Genomic DNA, 24949 nt, shown 5'->3' with positions numbered 1-24949 from the left:
CAGAGGTGCCATGCGGATGTACTTTGACCCTTTGTCACTCTTTTTCTTTCATTCACTCACTGCATTATGAGAAATTATAATAAGCCATCACAACCATATTAAATCCTCATTCTCCTGTGCCCTCTTTGCTGTGGTCCATCTTAAAGAGGCATGTGTATGTATAAGCACCTGTTATACCTCACTGTAAATTATACATGATTAATAAATTATCAGTTAGTTAGTTTAATTAAGGTTTGTACTGTGTTATTACATAGAAACAAAATCTGAGACACTCAATGATCATTATCTTTCTGTCTGTCATGATTTAAAGTAATTTACTGGTACAAGTATTACAGTGTGTAATGTACTTGTGAGTCTACCTGGAGCTGCAGATAACTGAGGCTTTGATCGGTCATTTTCTTTTAGCATTGTTTGTACTTATATCTTTACATAACTTTTCCAAAGATTTTATTCATGGCATACATCTAAACTGACAGGTCTTATTCCTTTTCATTACATTGCACATTATAAATGTCACACTATGACAGTGCTTCTTGTTGAGTCATTGAATTAGCCTGTAATTAAAAATATTGTACTTTTGCTCCATGGTAGACTTATATTAAATTATGTCTGTCAGGGAAAGAATTTAGAAAGACAGACTGGCACTCTGAGAGAACAATTTTTCATCAGTGGAACTCGCTTACAAGTTCGAAATTTTGCTTCTCTCTATACTGATTTGCTTGCTACCAAGTTACATACTCCCTTACAATTGTTCAGAGTTCAACCTACAGCCACAGGCATTTTATACAGTAAATTATTTATGGTCATTGGTATTCTTTGTGTATGCAAGATGAAGAATTTGCAGGCATTTTATACAGTAAATTATTTATGGTCATTGGTATTCTTTGTGTATGCAAGATGAAGAATTTGCATGCTGTGCAAAAATTGGTGCAGGTGCTACTAGTCAATGGCACGATCAATTAACTGAACTTTCTCAAACATTGATTTTAAGTCCAGGACTGCGCCCATAGTCTTGAGTCACAGAGATGAAATTTCATCACCACAAGCAACTATGTCTGCAGCACAATCTGAAATTTCAAAGAAACAAGAAACCATGTCAAAGGAAACAACAAATTAATTTCACAACTGAAGCTAGCTCAAGGAGACCTACCAGCAGCCTGTACAAAATTAGCTAAGGAAGTTGTAGGAGTAAAGCAAGCATAAACAGAGCTATATGAAGCTGTTCATCAGCTCTCTTAATGAGTGAATAATATAGCCACTGAACAGAAAAAAATAATGCATGAATAATTCAAACTATGAAGACAGAAACATGCAGATGAGTTTGCACCTTGGAAGTCCAAAAAGGACATACAAATAAGCAAAACTACTGATGAAAAATTCCATGAATGGAATGGGCAATTAATTGAAGCAATAGACACTAACAAGGGAAACTCCCCATTACACCCTCATCAGATTTAGTCGTAAGATGGCCCACAGGATCGCCCGTCGAAAACTGAACACAGATCAAGCATGAAAACAGAAAGAAAGTATACTGAACTGTGGGGGAAAAAAAGAAAGAAAGAATGAACGGTCCACATTAACAAGTGCAATACTGAGCAAAAGTTAAGGGCTGTGGCATCATGCTTAAGTGGTCACAGTGTTAGGACTGCCAAGCGGACGAGCTGTGTTCAAAACTCCTTCACACCAGTTATCATTATTTTCTTTTTTTCACAACATTTTGAACCGTCTGTCCGGTCATTGAAATGTTTGTTCTCTTTTTGTAGTCTTGGCAGTTGTCGTACTATACACTGGTTATAGAATATGAGTCATGTAGTAAGAATATGTTACCATTGCAGTGATGAATAGTGAGAGCAGGCGAGATGCCACATAGACATCTCGCAGAAATGAAAACAACAAATAAATGGGTGTGAACTATGTTACAACAAAAGAATTCAAGGACCAAAACCTCCAAAACGGAATGCAATTTAAAAATGTTAAAAACATATGTTTTGACAGAGCACAGAAAAACTGTGTGACTTTGAAACTGTTGTGTTCATTTGTTGCAGCTTATGTGACATATTATTATGCTTTCATCATTTCCTTGGGAGTGATCACTTTCAAACTCATACGAACATCTAAATTGGGCAAGGACGCATACCTCACTCACTTACCAGGCGTACAAATTATGTGTGTCAGTAAGAGATTCCTACCATGTGACACACATACCGTCACTAATGCCGTGTATGACACATCAGGCATGTTCTCCAGTGGAGGATTCCATTGACTTGTCGCCTTGTCATCAAATGTTTGCAGTTCCCACTTGAAAGCCAATTCCTTTTGGCTGCTAATAGAGTGTTGTGCAGAATCAATTGTCATTATAGCTCCCTTCCTTAAACCTCGCTGTTGCAAATGGACAATACACCACAACACAGACACAAATAAAAATAATAATAATAAAAGGGTTGGTATAAGTGAGGTTTGAACACAGTTTGCCTGTGTGGTAGTCCAACAACATGATTACTTCACCAAGATGTCATTACTATTTCAAGCTGCCCTGGACTGTCGACTGTTTCTATTTTGCTTTGTTTCATAGTTCAATACACTTCCTTCCTGTTTTCACCCTTAATCTGAGTAGAATTTTTGACAAGCTGTCCACTGGGCCCCCTTACCACTAAATCTGAGGGGGATGTGATGAGGAGTTTCCTTGTAAGTTGCAAGTAGCAATCTGCAAAATAATGAATGAGGTAATGCCTGAACGAAATCATTTGGGCAGGTAAAAACTGACTTCTGCAATCCCACAAAAAAGATACGTCAAGATTTGTCACTATGGTGAAATGCTGTGAGCAGATAGGAAACATAAAGAAAGAATTAGCTGAAGTAAAAGACTTACTGGCATGAAAATCAATTGACTACACACATCTAGGAACATATTCTTGCTGTGGAATCAATGCCAAATAATCTACATTGACCAAAATGTGAGCAGCTGGCTCAATTTTTGCACAAAGTGCTATATAATGTGAAGGCTGCAATCTTTACTTCCGCAGTACTTGAAAAGAATTTGACAAAACACCGTCAGTTCTAAGCGTTTTAGCCTGATAATCAGAACAACCCTCAATCATTTCTATAAGAGCATTCCATAGTACACTGACACACTAGTGATCCAATGATCTGAAAATCAGTTTTGTAAGTGGATATATACGAGAGGGTCCTGCATCTTGGTTACAATGGAAACCAAGTATTGCCACATATTGCATACGGATCTGAGAAGGCTTTCTTGGCCAAGCATTGGCTTGTGGGGATATAGGAACCACTTCACAAGGAGGTTTTCAGCTGGGTACCATTTCATACCCATCATGTTAGCCTAAGAAAGTACTTTGAAAAATATATGAAAAAAACAAGATTTTCAGAAAAAATAAGGCAGGAAATTGGATGATAATTTTTTTGTCACCTTTCTTATGAAGAGGACTTAAAATTTCATATTTTAATCTATCTGAAAAAAATTCTCTGTGTCAGCAATGCATTACATATATCACTAATGACGTTACTTATTAACTCAGAACAACTTTTCAGAAGTATGTTTGAAACCCCATCAACACCTTATGAGCTTTTGTTTCTTAGAATCTTTACAATTCTATAAATTTCAGTGAAGGATTTGGTGCTTTTTCTTGTTGCTTAAAGTTTTGTGAATTGATATTTTTAATATATTCTCTTTCTTCTTCAAATGAACAATTTAGTCCAATTTTTTGCTGCTACATTTAGCATGTGGTCATTAAAAGTACTTGCAACTTGTAAATTGTCAGCCACAACATTGTCATCTAGTTTAATTTTTATGATATCTTGTACACTGACTGGCTGACCTGTCTCTTATTTGACAATATCCCATATAATTTTAACCTTATTTGCTGCATTATTAATTTCTGTCACTATGTGCATACTTTTTATACTTCTTTACATTTTAAGGATTTCCCTTAAAATATTACAGTATTTTTATAGTATGCAAGTAATGTTAGCTCAAAACTTCTTCTGGCCTTTACACACACACACACACACACACACACACACACACACACACACACACACACACACTTCCTATTACATGAGTTAATGATTCTCTCAGTTATCCATGGCTTACCTTCATTTTTTCAGAGGAGTATTTTCTGGATAACTTTATAGGAAAGCAACTTTCAGATATTGGCATAGATTTATTATGAACAAATTTAATTTGATATTAGTGTCTCTTTTTATACAGAGTGGTCAGGAACACTGAAAATTTTATAAAGGTGTTGCGGGGGTAGGTTGTGTGAGAAATAACTGTTAAGGAAAAAATGTAGCAAATTCAAGCAGCTGGCCACAGGTAGTGCGCCAAAAATGGGTTCTTCATTTGCTTGAGGGGACAACGCACAGAAGTCCACTTGACACTCAAGTGCCTTATAAACAGTGGCAGCGTTAGACATCAGCAACCACTGACGGCCTCATGCCTGTGGGAGCCTCGCAAAAATGTTTCTGAAGCTGTTAAAGTTTTATCTACTTAATTATCCATCTCTATTTTCATACAAATGTAGCAGTATTTATATAGGATTGTCTGGCAACGTTACGACAGTTAAGCTCCATTACAAGATGCACCTAAGGTGTACACCTATGCAGCAGCATGCCAAGCGTACAAGTTTGAGACCGCAGACTGGTTCTGGTAGGCCTATTACATTAAACAATTCGTGTGGGATATACCTGTTGTGAAGAAGTGCAATGCATGAGCACTAGACAGCAGTAACGCATGGAAGTCGAAGGAGGCTGTTTTGTTGTAAGTCGTTCATACAGACTAAAAAAATTTTGTAAAATAAATTATTAAATATTTAAGAGATGAAGCTGATCACCATATTAGAGAAATATGCATGTTAAATGTAAAACACACTTTCTCTTCTTGATAGCATACTCACAGCCTGCTTGGTATGCACAGTTTTTTCCGAACTGACACTTCGATCCAACGACAAGCAAATAAAACAATGCTCTGTGGAACAGACAATAGAGGCAGGAGCATTGTCTTGGCCAGTAATGCCAACTCTCTGAAACCAGTCCTACCAAGTGACACTTCACTCTTTTTTCAAGTTATTGAACTAGTACAAGTGAACAATTCTTTTATCTCTGAAGGTGTGATTGTACCAATTTCAGCCATACATACTCTCCTATGGTAAGTCAGTACACAAATACATTTCTTGGTGTATTTATTTGCTTCTATCATACATGAAAGAATACAAAAAAAAATATTCTGTCATGTATGATACTCGCACAGCCTATTCGCTCAACACTATAATACTGAGTACTTTAAGAAAAAGAAAGTCTGAGACAATTATATCCAACCAAGCTATGAGTTCGAGTATGATGAAGTTTCTTAAGAAAACTTCAGGTGTAACTGCTCTAGAGGCCTCCGATGAAGCTCTTAGCCAAGTGTCTGTAGTTTCTGAAACAGAACCTGCTTCAGGGTTGAAAGAATCTGTTACCCTTCCTGATACAGCATCAGAGTTGGGTGAAACTGCAGTGATGCAAGATTGTGAGCCAAATCAAGAGCAAACTGTTCATATAAAAGTGCCATTTACAGAATTAGATCCAGGAAGTGGGTACTTCCACTAACTGACTCGCAGCGTCATGATTTATTGAAAATGGTCCCCAACCAAACCTAGAGAAATCTGATGAAAGTTACCCCAAAGAGGCAAATAAGACATTTTAGTAAATTTCATTTTACTAGAAAACTGAGTAACAAAGAAAAGCAACATCGCAGATGGTTAGGTTACTCCATATCTTGAGACAAAGTTTATTGCTTTCCATGTCAATCTTTATCACATTTGCAGACACAGATGGTAAAAGAAGGATGTTGTGACTGGAAAGAACTGGGTAGGTTATTGCAAAGGCATGAACAAAGCAAAGGAGACATGGAGTGCATGATTAGATGGATGGAATTCTGTAAAGAAATCAAATACAGAAAAACAATAAATAATAGAGATAATAATAATTTTAAAAAAGTCACAAAAGTATTGATATAACTTGTTTGAAAGATTGATCAATATTATAAAATACTTAGCTTCACACAATCTGGCATTTGAAGAGCATCGAGAATCCCTTAACCTGAATGATAGCAGAAACTTTATAGACCTATTTAAATTGCTATCCAAATATGATCGAACACTAAAAGAGCACTTGCAATGTATTAACAAAAAACAACACTATCAGCAGTCATGATATACAAAATGAATTACTTACATTAATGTCCAAATCTGTTAACAACGAAATCATAAACACAGTCAAAGAAGCAAAATACTATGCCTTCATGCTCGATTGTACCAGAAATTCGACCTGTGTAGGATAAATGTCAATAATATTAAGATTTTGCAGTTCCTCAAATGGAGAGATAGAGGAACATTTAGTTGTGTTTATTTTCATCACAGAAACAACAATGGGAAAGTATTTAACGAATGCCATTTTAAAGGAACTAGAAAATAATGGCCTTGACATCCAAAACTGTTGAGGGCAGGGATATGATTACGGTGCCAATATGGTTGGCATTAATAAAGGGTGTTAGAACAAGAATACTCACTATTAATCCACGAGCTTTGTTCACGTCATGTAGATGCCATTTTTGGAATTTGCTTTTGCTAGATGCCACTAACACTTCTACAACAGCTAAAACATTTTTCGACTCTAACAATAAAGTTATGTGCTTTTTACAAAATCAAGCAAGTGTTGGGATCTTGTAAAAACTAAACTGAAATTGATATTGAAACCTATGTCTGAAACACAATGGGAAAGTAGAATCAGAGCTGTAAAGTGATATTTTTGCAATTTGATGATGTAATTGAAAGTGTGAGCGACCTGAAAAACAGAACTGATGATTCCGATACTCTTAGCAACTGTGAAGCAGTCTTGAAGGAAATATTACCTTTTGAGTTTATTGTTGCAATACATATGTGGTGCGAGATTTTACTAAGTGTCACCTGTATAAGTAAATTATGGCAATCAGTTCAAGTGAACTTGAAAATCGCTATCGATACTTTACATTCATTTTGTGACTGGACTCAAGAATTCCATAACACAGGATTTGAAACAATCAGTGCAGAAGCTCAAATGTTTGCAGAAATAGGTAGTTATGAAACTGAGTTGAGTCTCAGTAAATAAATAAATAAAAAGAGTAGCACAGAAAAAATGAATGTTCAGTTACAAATGAATTGATGGAACTACACAATCTGCTGAAATGCAGAACAGAGTTAGCTTTTTAAAAATAATAATAGACGCTATAATAGTCGACACTGAATGTTGATTCAAAGCATTCAATGAATATTTTGAACAATTTAGTTTTATTTACGATATGAAGCATTTGAAATCATTATCCAAGGCTGCCTTTTGCTAACTTTGTAATAATTTAGGTACAATACTTTGAGAAGGCCAGCCTTTCGAAGTTTATGAGGAACTCCAACTTTTAAAATCCAACCTATAGGACTCAAACAAAGACACATAACAAGTTATTCAGTGCATATTAGAAAATAATTTGGAAGAAGTATATACAAATCTTTACATAAAAATCAGAATAATGCTCACAGTTCCATTCAGTACAGTTTCTGCCAAGAGAAATTTCTCAAAGTTAAAATCAATTAAGCCATACTTAAGAAGCATGATGTGCCAAGAAAGCATATCTGCGTTGTCAGTACTATCAGCTGAAGTGGAAATAGTGGCTGGTATTAACTACAACGTAATCTTTTAAAAAATCAGAGAGGCGAAAAGCCGAAAGTTTCATTTATCTCAATGTGTGTTTGTTTAATGTAATTTTTGTCATTGCAATAATCCTTGTATATTATAATAATAAAATTTGTGCATAATTATTATTAGCATATGATCCATCTCATTTAATTAAAAATTTTCTTTCTGACTGGAAAGTGAAAGAGGCATCGCACAGCTGATTCGTCGCTGATGTTCAGTTTTCGCCTAGCGCCCCACTGCTTATAAATAATAGTACTGCACAGAGTGGTGGCATAGTGTAGTGATTAAGGGGCAGTCATAAAGTGCAGAAGGTTGTGGGTTTGAATGTCGAGTGATTTGAAATTTTTATTTGTAATTTGTTATTGAAAAGATATTAATTGTTATTTGTATACAATTAATTGCTTTAAATGTAGCGTTTTTTTTTTTTATTTCTATTCTTTGCAATGTCATGTTAATCATCACAGTAATTTTTCAGTCTTCTTCTTTTCTTTCCTATCATTGTTTTCCTATTGGTATCTTTGTGCAAGTTATTTGCAATATTCTTACTCATCCACTCACTACACCATGTTAATAAGTGGTCAAGGGAAAAAAATCCTGGATTTTTTTTTCTGATTTCCCATTTAAAAGTACTCTTTTTCTTGGTTGAAAAAAATATACTTTTTCGTAGACGACAGTACACGGTTCCGGTGTTAACTGACGGTATACTTTCCTTTGAAGCTGTAGAAATCATCGGGGGAGGGGGAGGTGCTTTGACATGCAGCAACATGTACACTGCATATTTTCTTATTATGAAAGTGTAAATATAAATTCCACCAAATACAGCACATTAGTTTCTGAAGCACTGACATCAAGATTGTGATGCACTTTTGTCAGCCAGTCACAGCTCATGTCACGCGATCAAACCAGCCAATAACAGCAGATATTCAGAGCACAGCACACATTAAGTAGTCAGCCAATAGCCACATCACCATTAAGTAGCATAAATACTGTATACAAATAGGAAAAGTTCATGGTTTAAATTCATATACATATAATATAACTACAAACAGAGATAAGCTTTCACATATAATATCGGTCCTTTTTTGCTTGTGTTACCCTTTAAGATATATCAAACACAAATATGCCTATAAAATTTTAAATAATGATATAAATGGCTGGTCTTCTGGGCCTGAGATTTTTCTAAATGGCTGGTTCTTAAAAGCATTAAGTTTTCAATGAGAGTGAAACACACTGTGATTTAAGAAATTCATCACACATTCTCATATGTAACATGATTCACCCTGCGTAAAAGGAAATTTACTTTGAAAGAATGCTTCTTAATCCACCATTCGCAATATTTTCCCATGACTTGTTAGAAATTGTGTTGTTTGAACATCTGCCACAGTGAGCTGGAGAAGAGGCGCACACAGCTATGACGACGTAGGAAACCTGTGCTTGATGTTTGCTCTGCGGAAAGACATCTGCTTGTGTCTGTATATGTGTGGATGGATATGTGTGTGTGTGTGTGTGCGCGCGCGAGTGTATACCTGTCCTTTTTTCCCTCTAAGGTAAGTCTTTCCGCTCCCGGGATTGGAATGACTCCTTACCCTCTCCCTTAAAACCCACATCCTTTCATCTTTCCCTCTCCTTCCCTCTTTCCTGACGAAGCAACCGGGGGTTGCGAAAGCTCGAAATTTTGTGTGTGTGTTTGTGTGTTTTTTTTATTGTGCCTATCTACCAGCGCTTTCCCGTTTGGTAAGTCATGGAATCTTTGTTTTTAATATATTTTTCCCATGTGGAATGTTTCTTTCTATTTTATTTAAAGTAACGTTATATTTTTATTTACACGTCAAGTTCTGTATGACCAAATTGAGGACCAAATCCCCAAGGTCATGAAACGTGTCAGTACATGAAATTACAATGTAAAATTAATAACAGTTTAAAAAAAAATTTATGGGAAAAAAACAAGCCATAAGTTTAAGTAAATGCAATGAACAATACAACATAAGAATCAGCTTAATTTTTCAAGGAGCTCCTCGACAGAATAGAAAGAGTGATCCTTGTGGAAATTCTTCAGTTTCGATTTGAAAGTGTGTGGATTACTGCTAAGATCTTTAAATTCTTGTGGTAGCTTACTGAAAATGGATGCAGCATTATACTGCTCACCTTTCTGCACAGGAGTTAAGGAAGTCCGATCCAAATGCAGGTTTGATTTCTGCCATGTATTAACTGAGTGAAAGCTCCTTATTCTTGGGAATAAGCTGATACTGTTAATAAGAAATGACAGTAAAGAAAATATATATATTGTGAGGTCAATGTCAAAATGCCCAACTAGTGAACAGAGATCGACAAGATGTTTGCACAAACTTACACCACTTATTGCCCGAACTGCCCATTTCGGAGCCAAAACTATCATTTTGGAATGTAAAGAGTTACCCCAAAATATAATACCATAAGACGTAAGTGAATGAAAATAAGCAAATTAGACTAATTTTCACGTCAGACAATCACTTACTTAAGATACTATTTGCACAGTAAAAAGGGCAGCATTAAGTCTTTGAACAAGATCTTGAACATGGGCTTTCCACGACAGCTTACTATCTTCCTGAACACCTTGAAATTTGAACTGTTCAGTTTTACTAATCATATGCCCATTTTGTGAAATTAAAATGTCGAGTTTAGTTGAATTGTGTGTTAGAATGTAAAAACTGAGTCTTACTGTGATTTAGCGTTAGTTTATTTTCAACAAGCCGTGAACTTATGTCATGAACTGCACTATTTGAAACCGAGCCAATGTTACACACAATATCCTTTACTAGCAAGCTAGTGTCATCAGCAAACAGAAATATTTTAGTTACCTGTAAAACTAGAGAGCATATCATTTATATAAATAAGGAACAGGAGTGACCCAACACTGATCCCTGGGGCACACAGGTGACTTTAACATAGACTTTTTTTTTTAAACTTGTGCTCTGCAATACTGTTATCTAGAATTTCCAATCAGTTATACGTCCACACATCACTATAAAAACCTAGTAAAAGGGAATGCAAAATTTCTTGAAAAAATAATAAGAGTAGTTTTTGTATACACAAGAACTAAGAACATTACTATTTTTCATGACTTTTTCAAACAGTATACAAAATTAAAAAGGTTTTCTGTGAACCAATAAACTGTATAACTGGCAGTTCATTTTCTACTCCAGAAGCAAATATAAAGCCTTGAGGGGAGTTACAATGACAAAAAAAGGTGTGCTGCCAGTCAATAATTTACCAAAGATTACTGTTCTGTAAATTTAAGACATAAACAACACAAATTAAGAAATAAAGTCAAGCCTAGAGGAGGTACCAGACAAGTGTTGAACATGTCTTGTAATCAAATAAACATTGTGTTTCACAGAAGGCAAATCTGTAAAATTCTGCTTAAGCTGTCAATATATTTGAAACAAATCATTTTGTTCAATATTACTGACCAAATTTGCCTGCTTAGCCATCCTCAAGTCAACATTTGAGTATGTTCATTCATAACAGATCTTACATTATGTCATAAAAGAAACAGCACATTAGAATACTCCGAGAGCATCAGAACCTTACAAATCATACTAAAATGCATAATTCATCTTAAAGCATACATTCGTATGTTCAGATTCACACTGAAGTAGGCCCCTACCAAATATTAAGCTTTCAGTGCAGTTTTCGGGATGCCAGTTTTCTATGAGTCCGGTACTGTATTATCTCATGTTTAGTTCTTTGTTATGGCATTATGCGATATGTGCCAGAAGATGAAAACGTGGACTTGAAATTTAGCGAACAGCTGAAATTAGCCAACAGCATGGCATGAAACATTTCATTTCAAATAAATTAGCTGCTACTGTGGAAAAGCCAAATTTCTATACCACACCACAAAATTAACTTGATTGTTCTGCTAGACGATTAATGCCTGATTTCCAATAATGTGGAAATAAAATAAAATCTGAAACTAAAAACTGGAACTAATAACAGAATTTAGTCTTCCATAATTATGTGAATGTATTTTAATTCAGTTGATAGCTCCCGGCCACAGAAATCTATTTTGTTTTCATCTGACGCGTGAGCTGTAAATAAAGAGAAAATAGCAAAATCACAAAAGGTAAACACGTGTCATGCAGTGAAAACCCCTGCTCAGTGTGTGCGTGAATCTGGCAGCTTGCTACTACTGCTTATACTGCTAACACTTCAAGGAGACAGAAGCGGGAGAAGGCGCTGCCCATATTGACTTCAGCTCTGCATATGCTCATGAGCCTGCTGGCAATTGATCAAATGAAACGAATGTAAATAGCTGTTAAGTCACACTCACTGAAAGCAGTTTGTTGTTACGAAGTACTGCATAGCTATTGTCCTAAAGCCTTTCACACATTATGCTTTTGGCAGATGCTTGTGTGTGCACTGTGTTTTGTTGTTGTAAATGGCACATTTTCTTTCAAAACTTGAGTTTTATTTTCGTGTTTTTCTTTCGTTTATATTTTATTGCTGCAGTATTAATTTGCAGTAGTGGGCTAAGTAAACTTCTGTTTAGAGCAGGGGCGGACAAACGTTGCACGCGGCTCATGAGCACACAGCGCTGCACGTGTGCTGCTCGCGTGCAATCGTCGACAGGGGCAGTGGCGACAGCCAGCAGGTTGCGGCAGTGTCGTACCAGGCTAAGATGCGGACGTTGAAGCGAAGCGACCACTACGTAGTGAACGTTGTATTTCAATAACCAGAAAATGCAGAGTGAAGCAAGGAAACGGAGAATTGGAGATTTGCTATCTTTTAAAAAGGAATGGGAGAATCATTTTCTTTTCTGTGCAAAAACGTGAAAATTGGAAATGTATAATATGTGACAGTATTCTGGCTGGTCAGCGGAAGTTTAATATTGAACGCCATCATAATAAATTTCAGTATGTTGCCGTTCTTGGTGCAATAAAAGAGGAATTTCTCAAGCGATTTGGGGATATATCTTACTTATCCCAAGGTTTTGAATAGTTCTCGAGACAATCTACTGTTTCTGTAGATGATATTCATCCCAGTTTGCAAATGGATTTAATAGATCTATAGCGTAATTCTTGTCTGAGAGACAAGTTCCTTTTGGCAAGACGTGTAATAGATTTTTATCACGACTTTCCACAGCAAGAGTTTCCTTGTCTCCATCGTGAAGCCATGAAGATAATGTCAATGTTTCGCTCGACATACGTTTGTGAGAGATTTTTTTCTGTTATGAAAGTCTCGGTTAAGAATAAACATCAGTAATGAAAATTTACGTAACTGTTTGCGTTTGTCTGTATGTAGAAATTTTGTTGCAAACATTAAACGTATTGTAAACTCCACCTGTGATAAATAAAACGTATCGTAGGTAATAGGTACTCTTTCAAACCATGATTACTTTCAAGCACTCCTACTAACCTTATTCCTTCATTCAATAAAGCAGGCCAGGAAACAAGACGCATTACAAAGGAAGAAGCGGTGAGACGGTATGGCGGGGAGGGGAGAGAAGCGGGTGGCCAGCTTGCCCCTGTGTGCGCGCAGAACACCTGTTAACTGCACACGTGCAGAATTCCTGCCCGCCCCTGGTTTAGAGTATCATTTGTTATCAACCAAAATTACAGAAATTTAATTGAAAACTGAAGCATTAAAAAAAAAATCCCAGAATCCTAAAAAACTCCCAGGTTTTTTCCAGTTTTCTCCTGGATGACAAAATTCCAGGGTTTTACTAGGTTTACCAGGGGGTGTATACACTCTGTTACAAGATGTGAATGCTGTGGATAGTAATCATCATACAAACATTTAAAACATGAATTCTTGTTGTACAACAGAAAAAAATTATCCAGATGAAGATGTAAATGAAAGAAGGGATAATAAGACTAATACACGATGTCAAAATGGACAAAATGAAATCAATGTTGATACATAATCAAAATAACTTGAAAAAAGATTGCAACAGATAAAAGAATGACAGGAAGTAACAACGAGAGCAAATGAAAAAGTTCATTCAATGATTACAAGGCATGACAATGGCATAGAAATAAAAATTTACAATTAAGCCATGTAATTAAATAAACATGATGATCAAAATAATTTCAATAAAGATTTAAAAATAAAAAATGTCAAAGTACCCGATGAGATTCAAAGCTACAATCTTCCGCATGTGAACAATATTCCTTTACAACTATGTTATGCCACAAATGTATGCAGTAGTATTATATTTAAGGCTCTAACATATCACACAAAATTCCAATGGTTTCAAAATGGGGATCCCACCCCTGGGGGCCTATCCTTGTTAGTCAACAGCCAGAAATGTAATAAAAACAAGGAAAAATAAAGATGATGATGATGATGATGATGATGATGATGAAGCAATAAATATGAAATTTTCTCAAGTCATTCAGGCAACAACAAAATAACCAAGAGTAAAAACTAACAATAATTATTCACAACAGCTTATCAAAGGGTCTTTCCTCCAACCTGAATGCATGCATTGCAATGCTGTAAGACAAGTGTCTACTGGAGATGCATAGACAGATCTTTACATGCCCGAACAGACCTGGTGAACAGGCTGATCAGGAAACTGGAAGACTTCAGGTCAATCCACCTCTGCGGATAAAACACATGTAAATGTTCCTATACAGCAACAGTGAAGTGTGGCAGTGCACCATCATGTTGGTACTACATTGCATGACGTACCGCCAGAGGAACATCTTCTAAATACAATAAAAGGATGTTTACATGGAATGCTAAATATATTTGTCTGTTTAAAGAAGAAGCAGCACAGGACCCAACAAATACTCGCCTACAATACCTGCCCAATTGTTCACGCCAAACTTACGCTGATATGACTTCACATGACTGCCGCGCTTATTTTTGTCATATCAAATGTGACTTTTTTGAGAACTAAATAGCCCTTCTCTGGTGAATCATGCCTCAACTATCCACAACACTCTCCTTTCGAAATCTGAATTTCAAGGCATTGATTTAAGTTCCACAGGGAATATTGATTCTGAGAAGGACAATCTTCCTCCACTATATCTTGCACTTTCTGTAGGTGGTACGGACATAAGTTTTCATCATCCAATACTACAATGTGCAGAATCTGTAGTGACACACACACGGATGCATTTTACCATGTTTAGTTTACGGGTGTAATTTAAAACTTACACCTGTTGAATTACTAATGGCCCTCAAACTGAAAGTGTGATTTACAACAACCATATCAAGAAAGTCTTCTTTCAAACTGAACAATATGCACATTGCATCCTCATCCATTGTCAACTTTGTTCACATCAAAACTTTTGGTCTCCGATAATCTACTATCAAGCATTACAAACAAATTCGCACATGAAATAACGTGGTTCAGAAATCTTGCGTTGTAAATTGTGCGGGTCTTAAATACAATTTGACACAGAGTGCCACAAGCTAAATGCTTATCAGCGTACTCATCAAAGGAATACCGATGACGCGCCATGGTACTACTTCGTTCACAGCAGTGGAAGTGTGGGGTCGAGCCTATCTGCACTGTTATACCATTGCATCTCTTTCCATGAACATTTGCAGCTAAACAAACACTTCCAACAATAATCAATTGCCTAAATGCTGAAGATGATTGAATGGCTAACAGAAACAAGTCTGCTACACAAGCTGATACCAGTAATGCCAGTAGTTGTCACAGTGTAGATGGGAGTGCATGAGACTATTGAGCTGTTGGCTCACATTTGATCCCTGCTATAGTCAACTATTTAGTTTTTGTACAGCTCTCTTGTTTGTTTTGAGGAAACCAAATGAAGAATACATCTGCAACACTGCCTCTGGCAGGATGCTTCAATTTGTGTATGCAATGACCTGATTGGTTACCTTTAATACTTAATAACTCTGAAATGATGTGACATATTGAATTTTTTCCTAACAATTATTTCTCAGCCCACCCTCCCCTTCAACACCCTTATAGGCTTTCAGATGGATTCTGAGAACCCTTTATATAAATCTTCACAACAAAATCTCTTTTAATTTAACAATTACATTGTTACAGTTGTTACATTCCATCCTGGATTTTCCATTTCTTGATTTCTCTTTTAATTTACTCTTAAAAGATAGCATATGTTCCTCTTCACACTAACGATACAGGGGGTACCAGGCCACAGGTAACTGATCAATTTATTATTGTTATTATTTAATAAAGAAAACAATATGACAGAATAACTTACCAAATGCTAAGGTGTTAAATATCAGATGCTTATTCATTAACAGTGTAGATGAAACTTTTCAAATCATTGCACTATGACATTATCTTACCTTAACAGTTTCCAAACGGGCCTGTTTATCATGACGGCGTTTTTTGTAGATGTTTTCAATGTCACCTAAGGATACAAGTTCTCCCCTGCAAAAGAAACAATATAATGGTATTTCATTGCAGCCATTAATGTAATGTGATGACTAACATAAACAAGTCATTATCATCAGCATCACATATTTGCACCCACTGCTGGACAAAAGCCACTTCTAGACTAGTCCTTATATTAAGGTCTACAGTGATACTTAAATATTGCCATTCTTACTTTTATTTCATTCGCCCCAAGTCCACAATGTATTTCTTTTCTTCTGGAGTAACGCACTAAAGACAAACATGCTATTCTTCTCAACAAACTGAACTAATATTATGAGAAGGAAAGTTGCCACTCACCATATTGGGATGTTGAGTCGCAGATAGGCACAACAAAAAGATTTTAACACTTAAAGCTTTCAGCCAATGGCCTTTGTCAACAATAGACATATAAGCACACACACACTCACGCAAATGCAACTCACACACATGACTGCAGTCTCAGGCAATTGAAACCACGCTGCTAGCAGCAGCACCAGTGCATTATGGGAGTGGCGACTGGGTGGGGGAAAGAAGGAAGCTGGGGTGAGGAGGAGGAGGGATAGTATGGTGGGGATGGCGAACAGTGAAGTGCTGCAGGTTGGGCAGTGGGTGGTGGGCAGGTGAGAGGTGGGGCTTTTCTCTCAATTTTTCTCCTTTTCCACTACTTACCCCCTCCCCCCAAGTCTCTTCCCAGCCCACCACCCAACCTGCAGCATTTCATTATCTGTCATCCTCACCATACTATCCCTCCCCCTCCCTGCCCCAGCATACTTCTTTTCCCCAACCAGTCTCCACTCCTATCATATGCAATGGTGCTGCTACTCGCAGTGTGGTTTCAGTTACCTGAGACTGAAATCGTGTGTGTGAGTTGTGTGTGTGTGTGTGTGTGTGTGTGTGTGTGTGTGTGTGTGTGTGTGTGTATTGTTGACAAAGGACATTGGCTGAAAGCTTTAAGTGTGAAAATCTTTTTGCTGTGCCTATCTGCGACTCAGCATCTCCGTTATATGGTGAGTGGCAACTTTCCTTCTCATGATATTGTTACATTCCATCCTGGATTTTCCATTATCAAATTGTACTAACGTATGACCTGTCATTTCTGGTGTTGTATCTAAAGTTGCAAGCTATCTCTCTAGCTTTTGTTCATGCTTTCACCTTAAAATAGACCATTATCATCTTGTAATTGTATTTTCTGCATTGTTTTTAGTTTTTGCAACTCTCTGCAGATGTGAGCATGTGGCTGCATAGACTGGGATGATTTCCTTGGAATATACTTTATTTTTATTTTTAGTAATATTTATGCTGTGTTGCCTCAGATTCCTTCAATATAACTAATATTGCTTTTAATTTTCTAGTTAGAATAACACCTACATCTGAATTTTCCTGCCACTTCGTATCTACACAATAAAACACACAACCTCACTGTAATTCTATGTTGTTCTTTTTATCACATTTGAAACAAGTATACACAAATAATAATGATTTTGTCAAGGTGCCCTCTTCTTCACATTTTTTTCCAATTTCAGCTAAATCATTCCTTACACTTTGAGTTCTTAATAAGCTAGATAGTCAAAATGTTCAATTAAAACCACATGCTAAAAACTGCTATAAAGTGTCCAGGAAAATTAGAAGAGCAACAAGAATGTTAAACAATGACACATATTATGAGAGGTGCCAATAAACCCAATGTGGAAAGAAAGAACCAGTAACACTGACTGGCATAAAGTAAATAACAGTAACATTATCATACCAACTGCAAAGAAAATCATTGAGGATCCAATGCAGACTGTTACAATACCTATTGAACACTGAGCAAGTGTAGTCCAAAATTTTATTACAAGCAATGGCATTTCGAAACCTCAACATAAAGTTCTTATTAATGAAAAAGCAATGTTTCTGTATTATGTAACACCACCAGAAGAGAGAAAAAAAAAAAAAAAAAAAAAAAAAAAAAAAAAAAAAAAAAAAAAAAAAAAAATGCTATTTGTAAACTGAAGAACAAAATGACACATGACACTGGTGGTATACCAGTCTGGGATGCTTTCCTCCAAACCTCATTCCTTATTACATATAATCCATGAGAATTCCTATATTCATTCATCTGTGGCATACGAAATGAAATGATGGTGTCAGTGATAGTGGAGTGTGGTGAGTGACAGTCGCATATAGTTATATTCTGAATAATCTGTGTATATACACTGCTTGACAACTGCTAATGACCGGAGATGATGTTGGAGAGAAATAATCACAGGTAACGGTGGACGACATGAAACACAGTACATACATAATAGAGGTGGAGTGATATTTATAACAAAACACCACATGAGAAAGCAGGATAACAGAAATAAAAAGTGTTTTTTACAGGTCAGACTCCCAACATAAAGGTTGATATCGAACTCTTAGTAAGGAATATGTCCTCCTCGGGCAATAATGCAAATTTTGCACCTGTTATTCATGCCAGCTACCAAACTGTTCAAGAGTCCTTGGGGGAAATTGTCCCACTTATCCCTCAAGGCGGTTTTCAGCTCTTGCACAGTTCAAGTTGATGGTGTTTGTTGAGAAACACATTTGCTGAACATCCAGGAGACACACTGTACAGTTTAGGTCTGGGGAGTACGCAGGCCATTCCATACGTGCAATGTCTTCACTTTCCAGTGTGTTTGACACTAAGTAGTCCTGTAAGGGTGGCCACTGTCATCCATAAAAAGAAAGTCAGGACCTATCATATCCCTAAACAGACAAACAAAATCTGGAATAATCTCCCTGTAATAAAGCTGTGTAACAGTACCTTGCAGCAGTGTAAACGTAGGCTTCTGCGGCCGTTGTCACAGTCAATAAAATTCTTCTGGGTTTGAGGCTGCATTGTCTTCTGTAAAATTCCGACGTTTCGGCGAAAATTTACAGAAGACAATGTGGCCTCAAATCCAGAAGAATTTTATTGACTATATCAGCAGTCTTTGGCCACTGTGGATAAAGCCTGCTCACACCATAATGTCTAAACCAAACTGACAACATTCATGAACATTCTGTCATGCGTAATGTGTTCCCCCCTCTCTACACTAACTGGTGGCCAGAAGTACTTGTCACAGTAAAGTAGGTCCACGGAGAACATCCACTGGGACCACAGTTGCTGACCCCAACCAGCATGCCCCCTAGACCAACGATCTCTTTCTTGACCATGGCTTGATTCAGTTGGATGCATTTAACAGGGTTTTGCGCAAACAAATCATCCTGATATAACCAGCACAAAATGGTTGTGGAAGAGACAGATGTACCAGTAGTGGTTGCAAGGTCTCCAGTAATCTGCCTACAAGTGAAAAGTCTGTTCCTTTCCGCCACTAGAGCTACTATCAATCTTCTTGCAGTGTGGTCATCCACCTAAGCAATGGAATGCTTATGCATAGCATTTCCACCTTCAACAGCCTTTTTTGACCATGAAATGACACTTTTAGATACACCAATTACTGTGGATACAGTATTGACACTATGACCGGCTTAGAGCCCAGCAACTGCTCGTGCACGATCATTAGCATTCATGTCCTGCAGACATGTTGCCATACCACAGGGATCATTTCAATAACCTTCATCAAACACGGTACTGCCTGAACAGTCGAATGTATACAGACAGTTCGAGCACAGGCTTCACTGCAGTTAACATGTCCCGCCCTACACATTTCCTTTTACTATCATTGGTCAGGTGGTCCATTGAAATTGTCAGTTGTTCTGAAGCATGTGTCAGTTGCTCCTTAGCAATTATCAAGCGGTGTATATCTGATTATGTCCTTTCCATTACTGGATCCCTGTGTGCAAAAAACAACAAAATGCTGAAACAGTTGAAAATGTAATTCTTCAATTTTGTTTGTCTTTCCTTGTTTTTTCATCAGCTCCCAATGGGTGCACGGAAAATCCTTAAAAAACAGAGAAACAATGAGAGATTTCCTTACTACATGTCTTGTATTCATATTTGCAATGATTTCACTAGCTGTCTTTGGAGTTAATAATTATCTCTGCTGTCAATACTATAACGTGAAATCTCTAAGAACTGCCCCTAATACATACTTGAATTTTACCATTAATTGAAAAACACTAGAATTTCCAAACTGTGTCATTACTCAATGAATTTATAAAAGCCTTGATACGATGTACTTCCTCATACACACAAGTTTAAAATTACTTATTTTTAATAAGAAGTATTCTATAAAAAAAGTAACAACCAGCATATAATAATAAAATCAAATGCTGTTATACTTCTGAGCAGGTGTTTCCTCTTCATTCGGCCTCTTGCGTTTTTTTGAGGGTCCTGAGACTTGCTTCCGCAGGAGCTCAGTATCTATCTGCTTGAAGTCTTCATCAGTTAATATTCTCATTGTACTGATTTCTTTGGCTAAATGTACTTTATCCACCTAAAACAAGGAATCCATGTTGATGACTGAGTTTAGTTAAGCTAACATATGATCTGTTATTGTTACAATGTTATTGCAATGGCACATAAAAGAATTTGAAATTTAAGATAACAACTGTTTAGCAAATGTACGTAATAAGAGATGTAAAAATCATAATACTTCATTGTTATCCTCATCTGCACAGTTTGTATTATTTTCAGAAGGTTCTTCATCAGAGGAATGGTGAACATCAACCCATCCGTCATCATCATCGTCATCCTCATCACCACCATCAGAGTCATCACCCTCACTGTCACTGCCACCTTCACCATCACTTGAATGACCATCTTCATTGTCAGTTGTTTCTGCTTCTTGGAGATCAGCATCCTTTGGAACAAAAACATTCCAATAAAGCCAAAAACGGTGAAAATTTAATTTAAAAGGTTTTGTCTCAAGGCAAAATTGTCATACCTGTGAGTGTTTTTTTACAAGAACTTCTGCACCTGGCACATAATCCTTTGCATCTACTTCACCGTACTGCTTTACCTTTAACTCAATTGAAGCTTCAGTTGGGCGTCCCTGAAAAAGTGGTTTACTTAGACACGCAAATTGTTATACAAAATAAATAATTCATTATAGCAGGAAAGTTCTGACAGATAAATGATCTGGTATATAAAAAATTCGTTACAATAACACAATGCACAGAAAGGAAACAATAAACAAAACATGGGAAGGCAACACTTACATATAGCTGACTGATTAACTACATTTGAAAGGTTGCTTTTCCTCAATTTGTTTGCCTTAGAAACTAACAGACTACACTAAAAGGAGTAGTACAACACATTTGCTAAAAAGGACACATACACACATAGTCTTAAGGAAATATCTATGTTCTAAAAAGAAACTGAAAAAAATGGCAAGTGACTAATAGCCTTTGAAGATAACAATATGTTTGTGTAAGTATTTCCTTTTCACGGCATTTTATACAAATCAACAAAGTAAATCACACTGAAACATACCACCATAAATATAAGGCAAGTAATACTAATAGTAAAATTGCTGATGATGAAAACAGTGATGGAGGGGGGGGGGGGGCAGAAATGTCACAAAATTGAAAAATGAGCAAATGAAGTAAATGGAAGTACAATACACTTCTTGAAAATCACATTAAGTTATAATACAACCAACTGAATGCACATCTCCTTTCCTGTTTTCAGACGTGGGAGAAGATATGGCAATGGCAGAAACTAACAAGATCTTCATCCAAAAATTGAAGAGGAAAATACCTTGAGAAATTTAGGGCAGGTAACCACTCACAGATGGCTCATGACTGGCATATAGGCCAGTATAGGGTGCAACAAAAATGTATTGCCAAACTTTTAGGAAACATTCCTCATATGTAGAGGAAGAAAATAGTCATATGGACTTGGGTTCAGAAACACTTTATTTCCAAGTTAGAGCTCAGTTTCTACAACTCTTCAACAAACTGATCATGGGTATCAACAATGTATGAAACACATCCTCAGGGTTGAATTACCTACTAGCAGAAGTGTACCCGTGCAGGAGAATCAGCTGCTAATAGTGCCTGCACATGCTGTACAAGGTACGGACGCAGAAGGTTCTCAAGTAGCACTCTCCAGACACTCATGTCTTCAATAGTACATGTTGCAGCTAATTGTCTTGTGTTGACACTAGGGTTATCATCAACTGCACAAAAGTAGTTCTTCCTCCAGCTGAGGTATCCTCATCCGTCTAGCCCTCCCCCAGTTGCGAGTAATAGGCTCAAACATCCCAAGATCCTTAAGGCGAAGAACAACTGCTTCAAATATCCTCCCATCAGGACACTTCTCCCGATATGAACACTGAGTGCCACAGCCATTACCATCTGCCAAGTCGACATTAGAGTACACTTTTACTGCACTGTACCAGAAACTGAGTCCTTGATGAATGAGGTTAGTCGCACGCCAACACAAGCAGTGAAGTGAGTCACACATCAACATTATCTGTGTTATATTGGAACAGTCCACGGCAGTGAACATAAAAGGTACAACTTTTTGTACATTATAACCAAATGTAACCAAGAGCATATTTTGAACATGTATGGAAACATTTCATGTAATGCTGTTACAGTGTTTCTGTGTGGTTAATGTGATTACCACGAAGTAGAAAATAAGTCCTAACATGGAAATAAAGGTTTCAGGACCCATGTAACACATTTTATTTCTCTATGTGTGAGGAATGTTTGCCGAAAGTTTGGCTATACCTTTTTTTACATCCTATTTACAGGCATGCAGATAATAACTTTTGGCTTTTGAACTACTGTTCATCCATAAAGTTTGAGTGGGTGTTGAAAAAAAAAATTCAAAGGCATTGCATCTATTGCTATTCTTGAGGTCTTGTTGCTCGTTATTTTAATTTCAAAATTGTTAATAATGATACCTTCAGTCATGGTAACAGTTGGTTTATTGTTACTGTTGTAAGAGCTCATAGTAGTGCTCCTGCCATTGCTAGGTTGGAGAGATTTGATTCACGTAATGTGATTGCTTATTGCACGTATCACATTGGTGACAACATTTACAACCCTTAAACCAAATAAACCCACCTTCCCTACTCCCTACCCTGTGTCTGCTATGAGCTCATGGAGTCATGGCCTTATCAGATTAGTAATAAGACCTGCCAAAACATTTATGTGCAACGTCACCAATGTTGTAGGCGCGGTAAGCAGTCACATTAGGTGAATCAAAAGTCTCCAACCCAGCAGCAGCAGCAGCACATGCACTCCTTGTGGCTAGATTATGCATATACAACACAGAGCTGCATGATGTAGCACGGCTCCCATGAAGACTCACAAGTGTGATTCTAGAGTTGGCCTTCATTTTACAGGACTCCTTGGGCGTAAACATGGTGAATGCAGAAGAGATAATGCAATGTTTGCAGTTAGATTAGGAACTGTGTGCTATATAAGGGAGCCCCTTTGGGGAATTGATTTACATGGCTGTTGCAGATGCAACTGCACTGAATTGAGCTACTGTGCCATGCCGCACTGCACCGTCAACAAACACCACCACAACTGAAAGGAGTTGCATCTACTTCTATTCTTGATGGGCCTTGTCTCTTTGCTGGCTGCAATTTTAATTTCAGTATTGTTAATAATGGTACCTTCACTCCTGGTAATGGTTGGTTTATTGTTGGTGTTGTAAGAACTCACAGTAGTGCTCCTGCTGCTGCTGGGTTGGAGAGTTTTGATTCATGTAATGTGATTGCTTGTCGCACCTACCACATTGGTGACTTGTGGTTGCATTCGTAAATTCAATGAATGAGACTGCATGAAAGCATGGAATTCATTTGCTGGAAATTTTTGGGAAAACATGAAGCTGAAAATGATGTTGAACTGGTCAACAAGATGCTTAACAGTTTCAAACCACTTGGGTGGAACCTGAGTATTAAGGTACACTATCTACACAGCCACTTAGATTGTTTTCCTGAAAATTTGAGACACTCCAGTGGGGAACAATGTTTAAAATTTTACCACAGTATTAAAACTATATAGGACAACTACCAAGGAATATGGGATCCAGACAAGATGGCAGATTACAACTGATGTTTAAAAAGGGGCTGTTCCAAACACGTTCAAGAATGTCACGGAAAAGGAGCTTCTGAACTGTACAGTAGGTTATTAGTTTGACTGATGATTTGTTCCTTTATTTTTCTTATCATACTATTTGTATAACATAACAATAAAAATTTCATGTAGTTTTTTATTTGATTGGAATATTTAACCTAAGATAGCGTAATGTAGGAATTTGAGCTCTTAGGAAAAACTAATGCTATATTTGAATTCAGGGCATCATGAATTTATGAAATCAGCACAAAAACAACTGTTGGCCTGTGCAATGCTTCACACACATTCACAATCTACGAACTTAAATACAAGGTATGACTGTGCAACACACTCACACATACTTCTCTTACTCCACACAAGCATATACTGAATGAATCACTGTTGTTGACTGATTAAACCATCTGTACAAACAGCAGTTTAAAAATTCACATTTCAAACGCAAGAACATGAATAATAACTCTAATAGCACCTTAATTATGTTTCTAAAACACTGCCAATTATTTCTCAAAGTAAAATGATGGAAGACATGAACATACTCGGTCTTTCTTATGAAGCATCTTGGGCATTGAAACACGGAATAGCTGTATGAGAGATCTAGCAGCCATCATGACACTGCGGTCTCTATAGTGTTTATACTGTGCTAAGTCACGCAAAAGATCCTCGTTCATCACCAATGGACACCGAGCACAAATTTCACGGACTGCATTCAATCTATAGCAAAAAAACTGGTTTCATTAAAAATGCTGGGATGGAATGTAATATGAAATTTGTAGATCTTACATTATCTTCTATTAACATAAAACACTATAACAATGTCAACATAACTAGAGACACAAAAGTAGCTCAGATCTAACAAGTATGAAATAATATCTCTACCAT

At 36.9% G+C, this 24949-nt stretch overlaps 1 protein-coding gene across 2 annotated transcripts in view; it reads right to left on the bottom strand.

The window, feature by feature from the left end:
• LOC126186750 (protein SDA1 homolog) overlaps positions 1 to 24949 on the bottom strand; it is a 200755-nt gene that overhangs the window by 39119 nt on the left and 136687 nt on the right. For both annotated transcript variants that reach the window (XM_049928238.1, XM_049928237.1), the window contains 5 exons: positions 24607 to 24781; positions 20920 to 21027; positions 20629 to 20835; positions 20315 to 20469; positions 16000 to 16084 (listed from right to left, as the gene is read on the bottom strand). In XM_049928238.1, the coding sequence (XP_049784195.1) occupies positions 16000 to 16084; positions 20315 to 20469; positions 20629 to 20835; positions 20920 to 21027; positions 24607 to 24781 (730 nt within the window). The remainder of the gene's footprint in view (positions 1 to 15999; positions 16085 to 20314; positions 20470 to 20628; positions 20836 to 20919; positions 21028 to 24606; positions 24782 to 24949) is intronic.

Source organism: Schistocerca cancellata, chromosome 1 (assembly GCF_023864275.1).
Source record: "Schistocerca cancellata isolate TAMUIC-IGC-003103 chromosome 1, iqSchCanc2.1, whole genome shotgun sequence".
Classification (NCBI taxonomy): Eukaryota; Metazoa; Arthropoda; class Insecta; order Orthoptera; family Acrididae; genus Schistocerca; species Schistocerca cancellata.
This window is presented reverse-complemented; position numbering and strand designations above follow the sequence as displayed.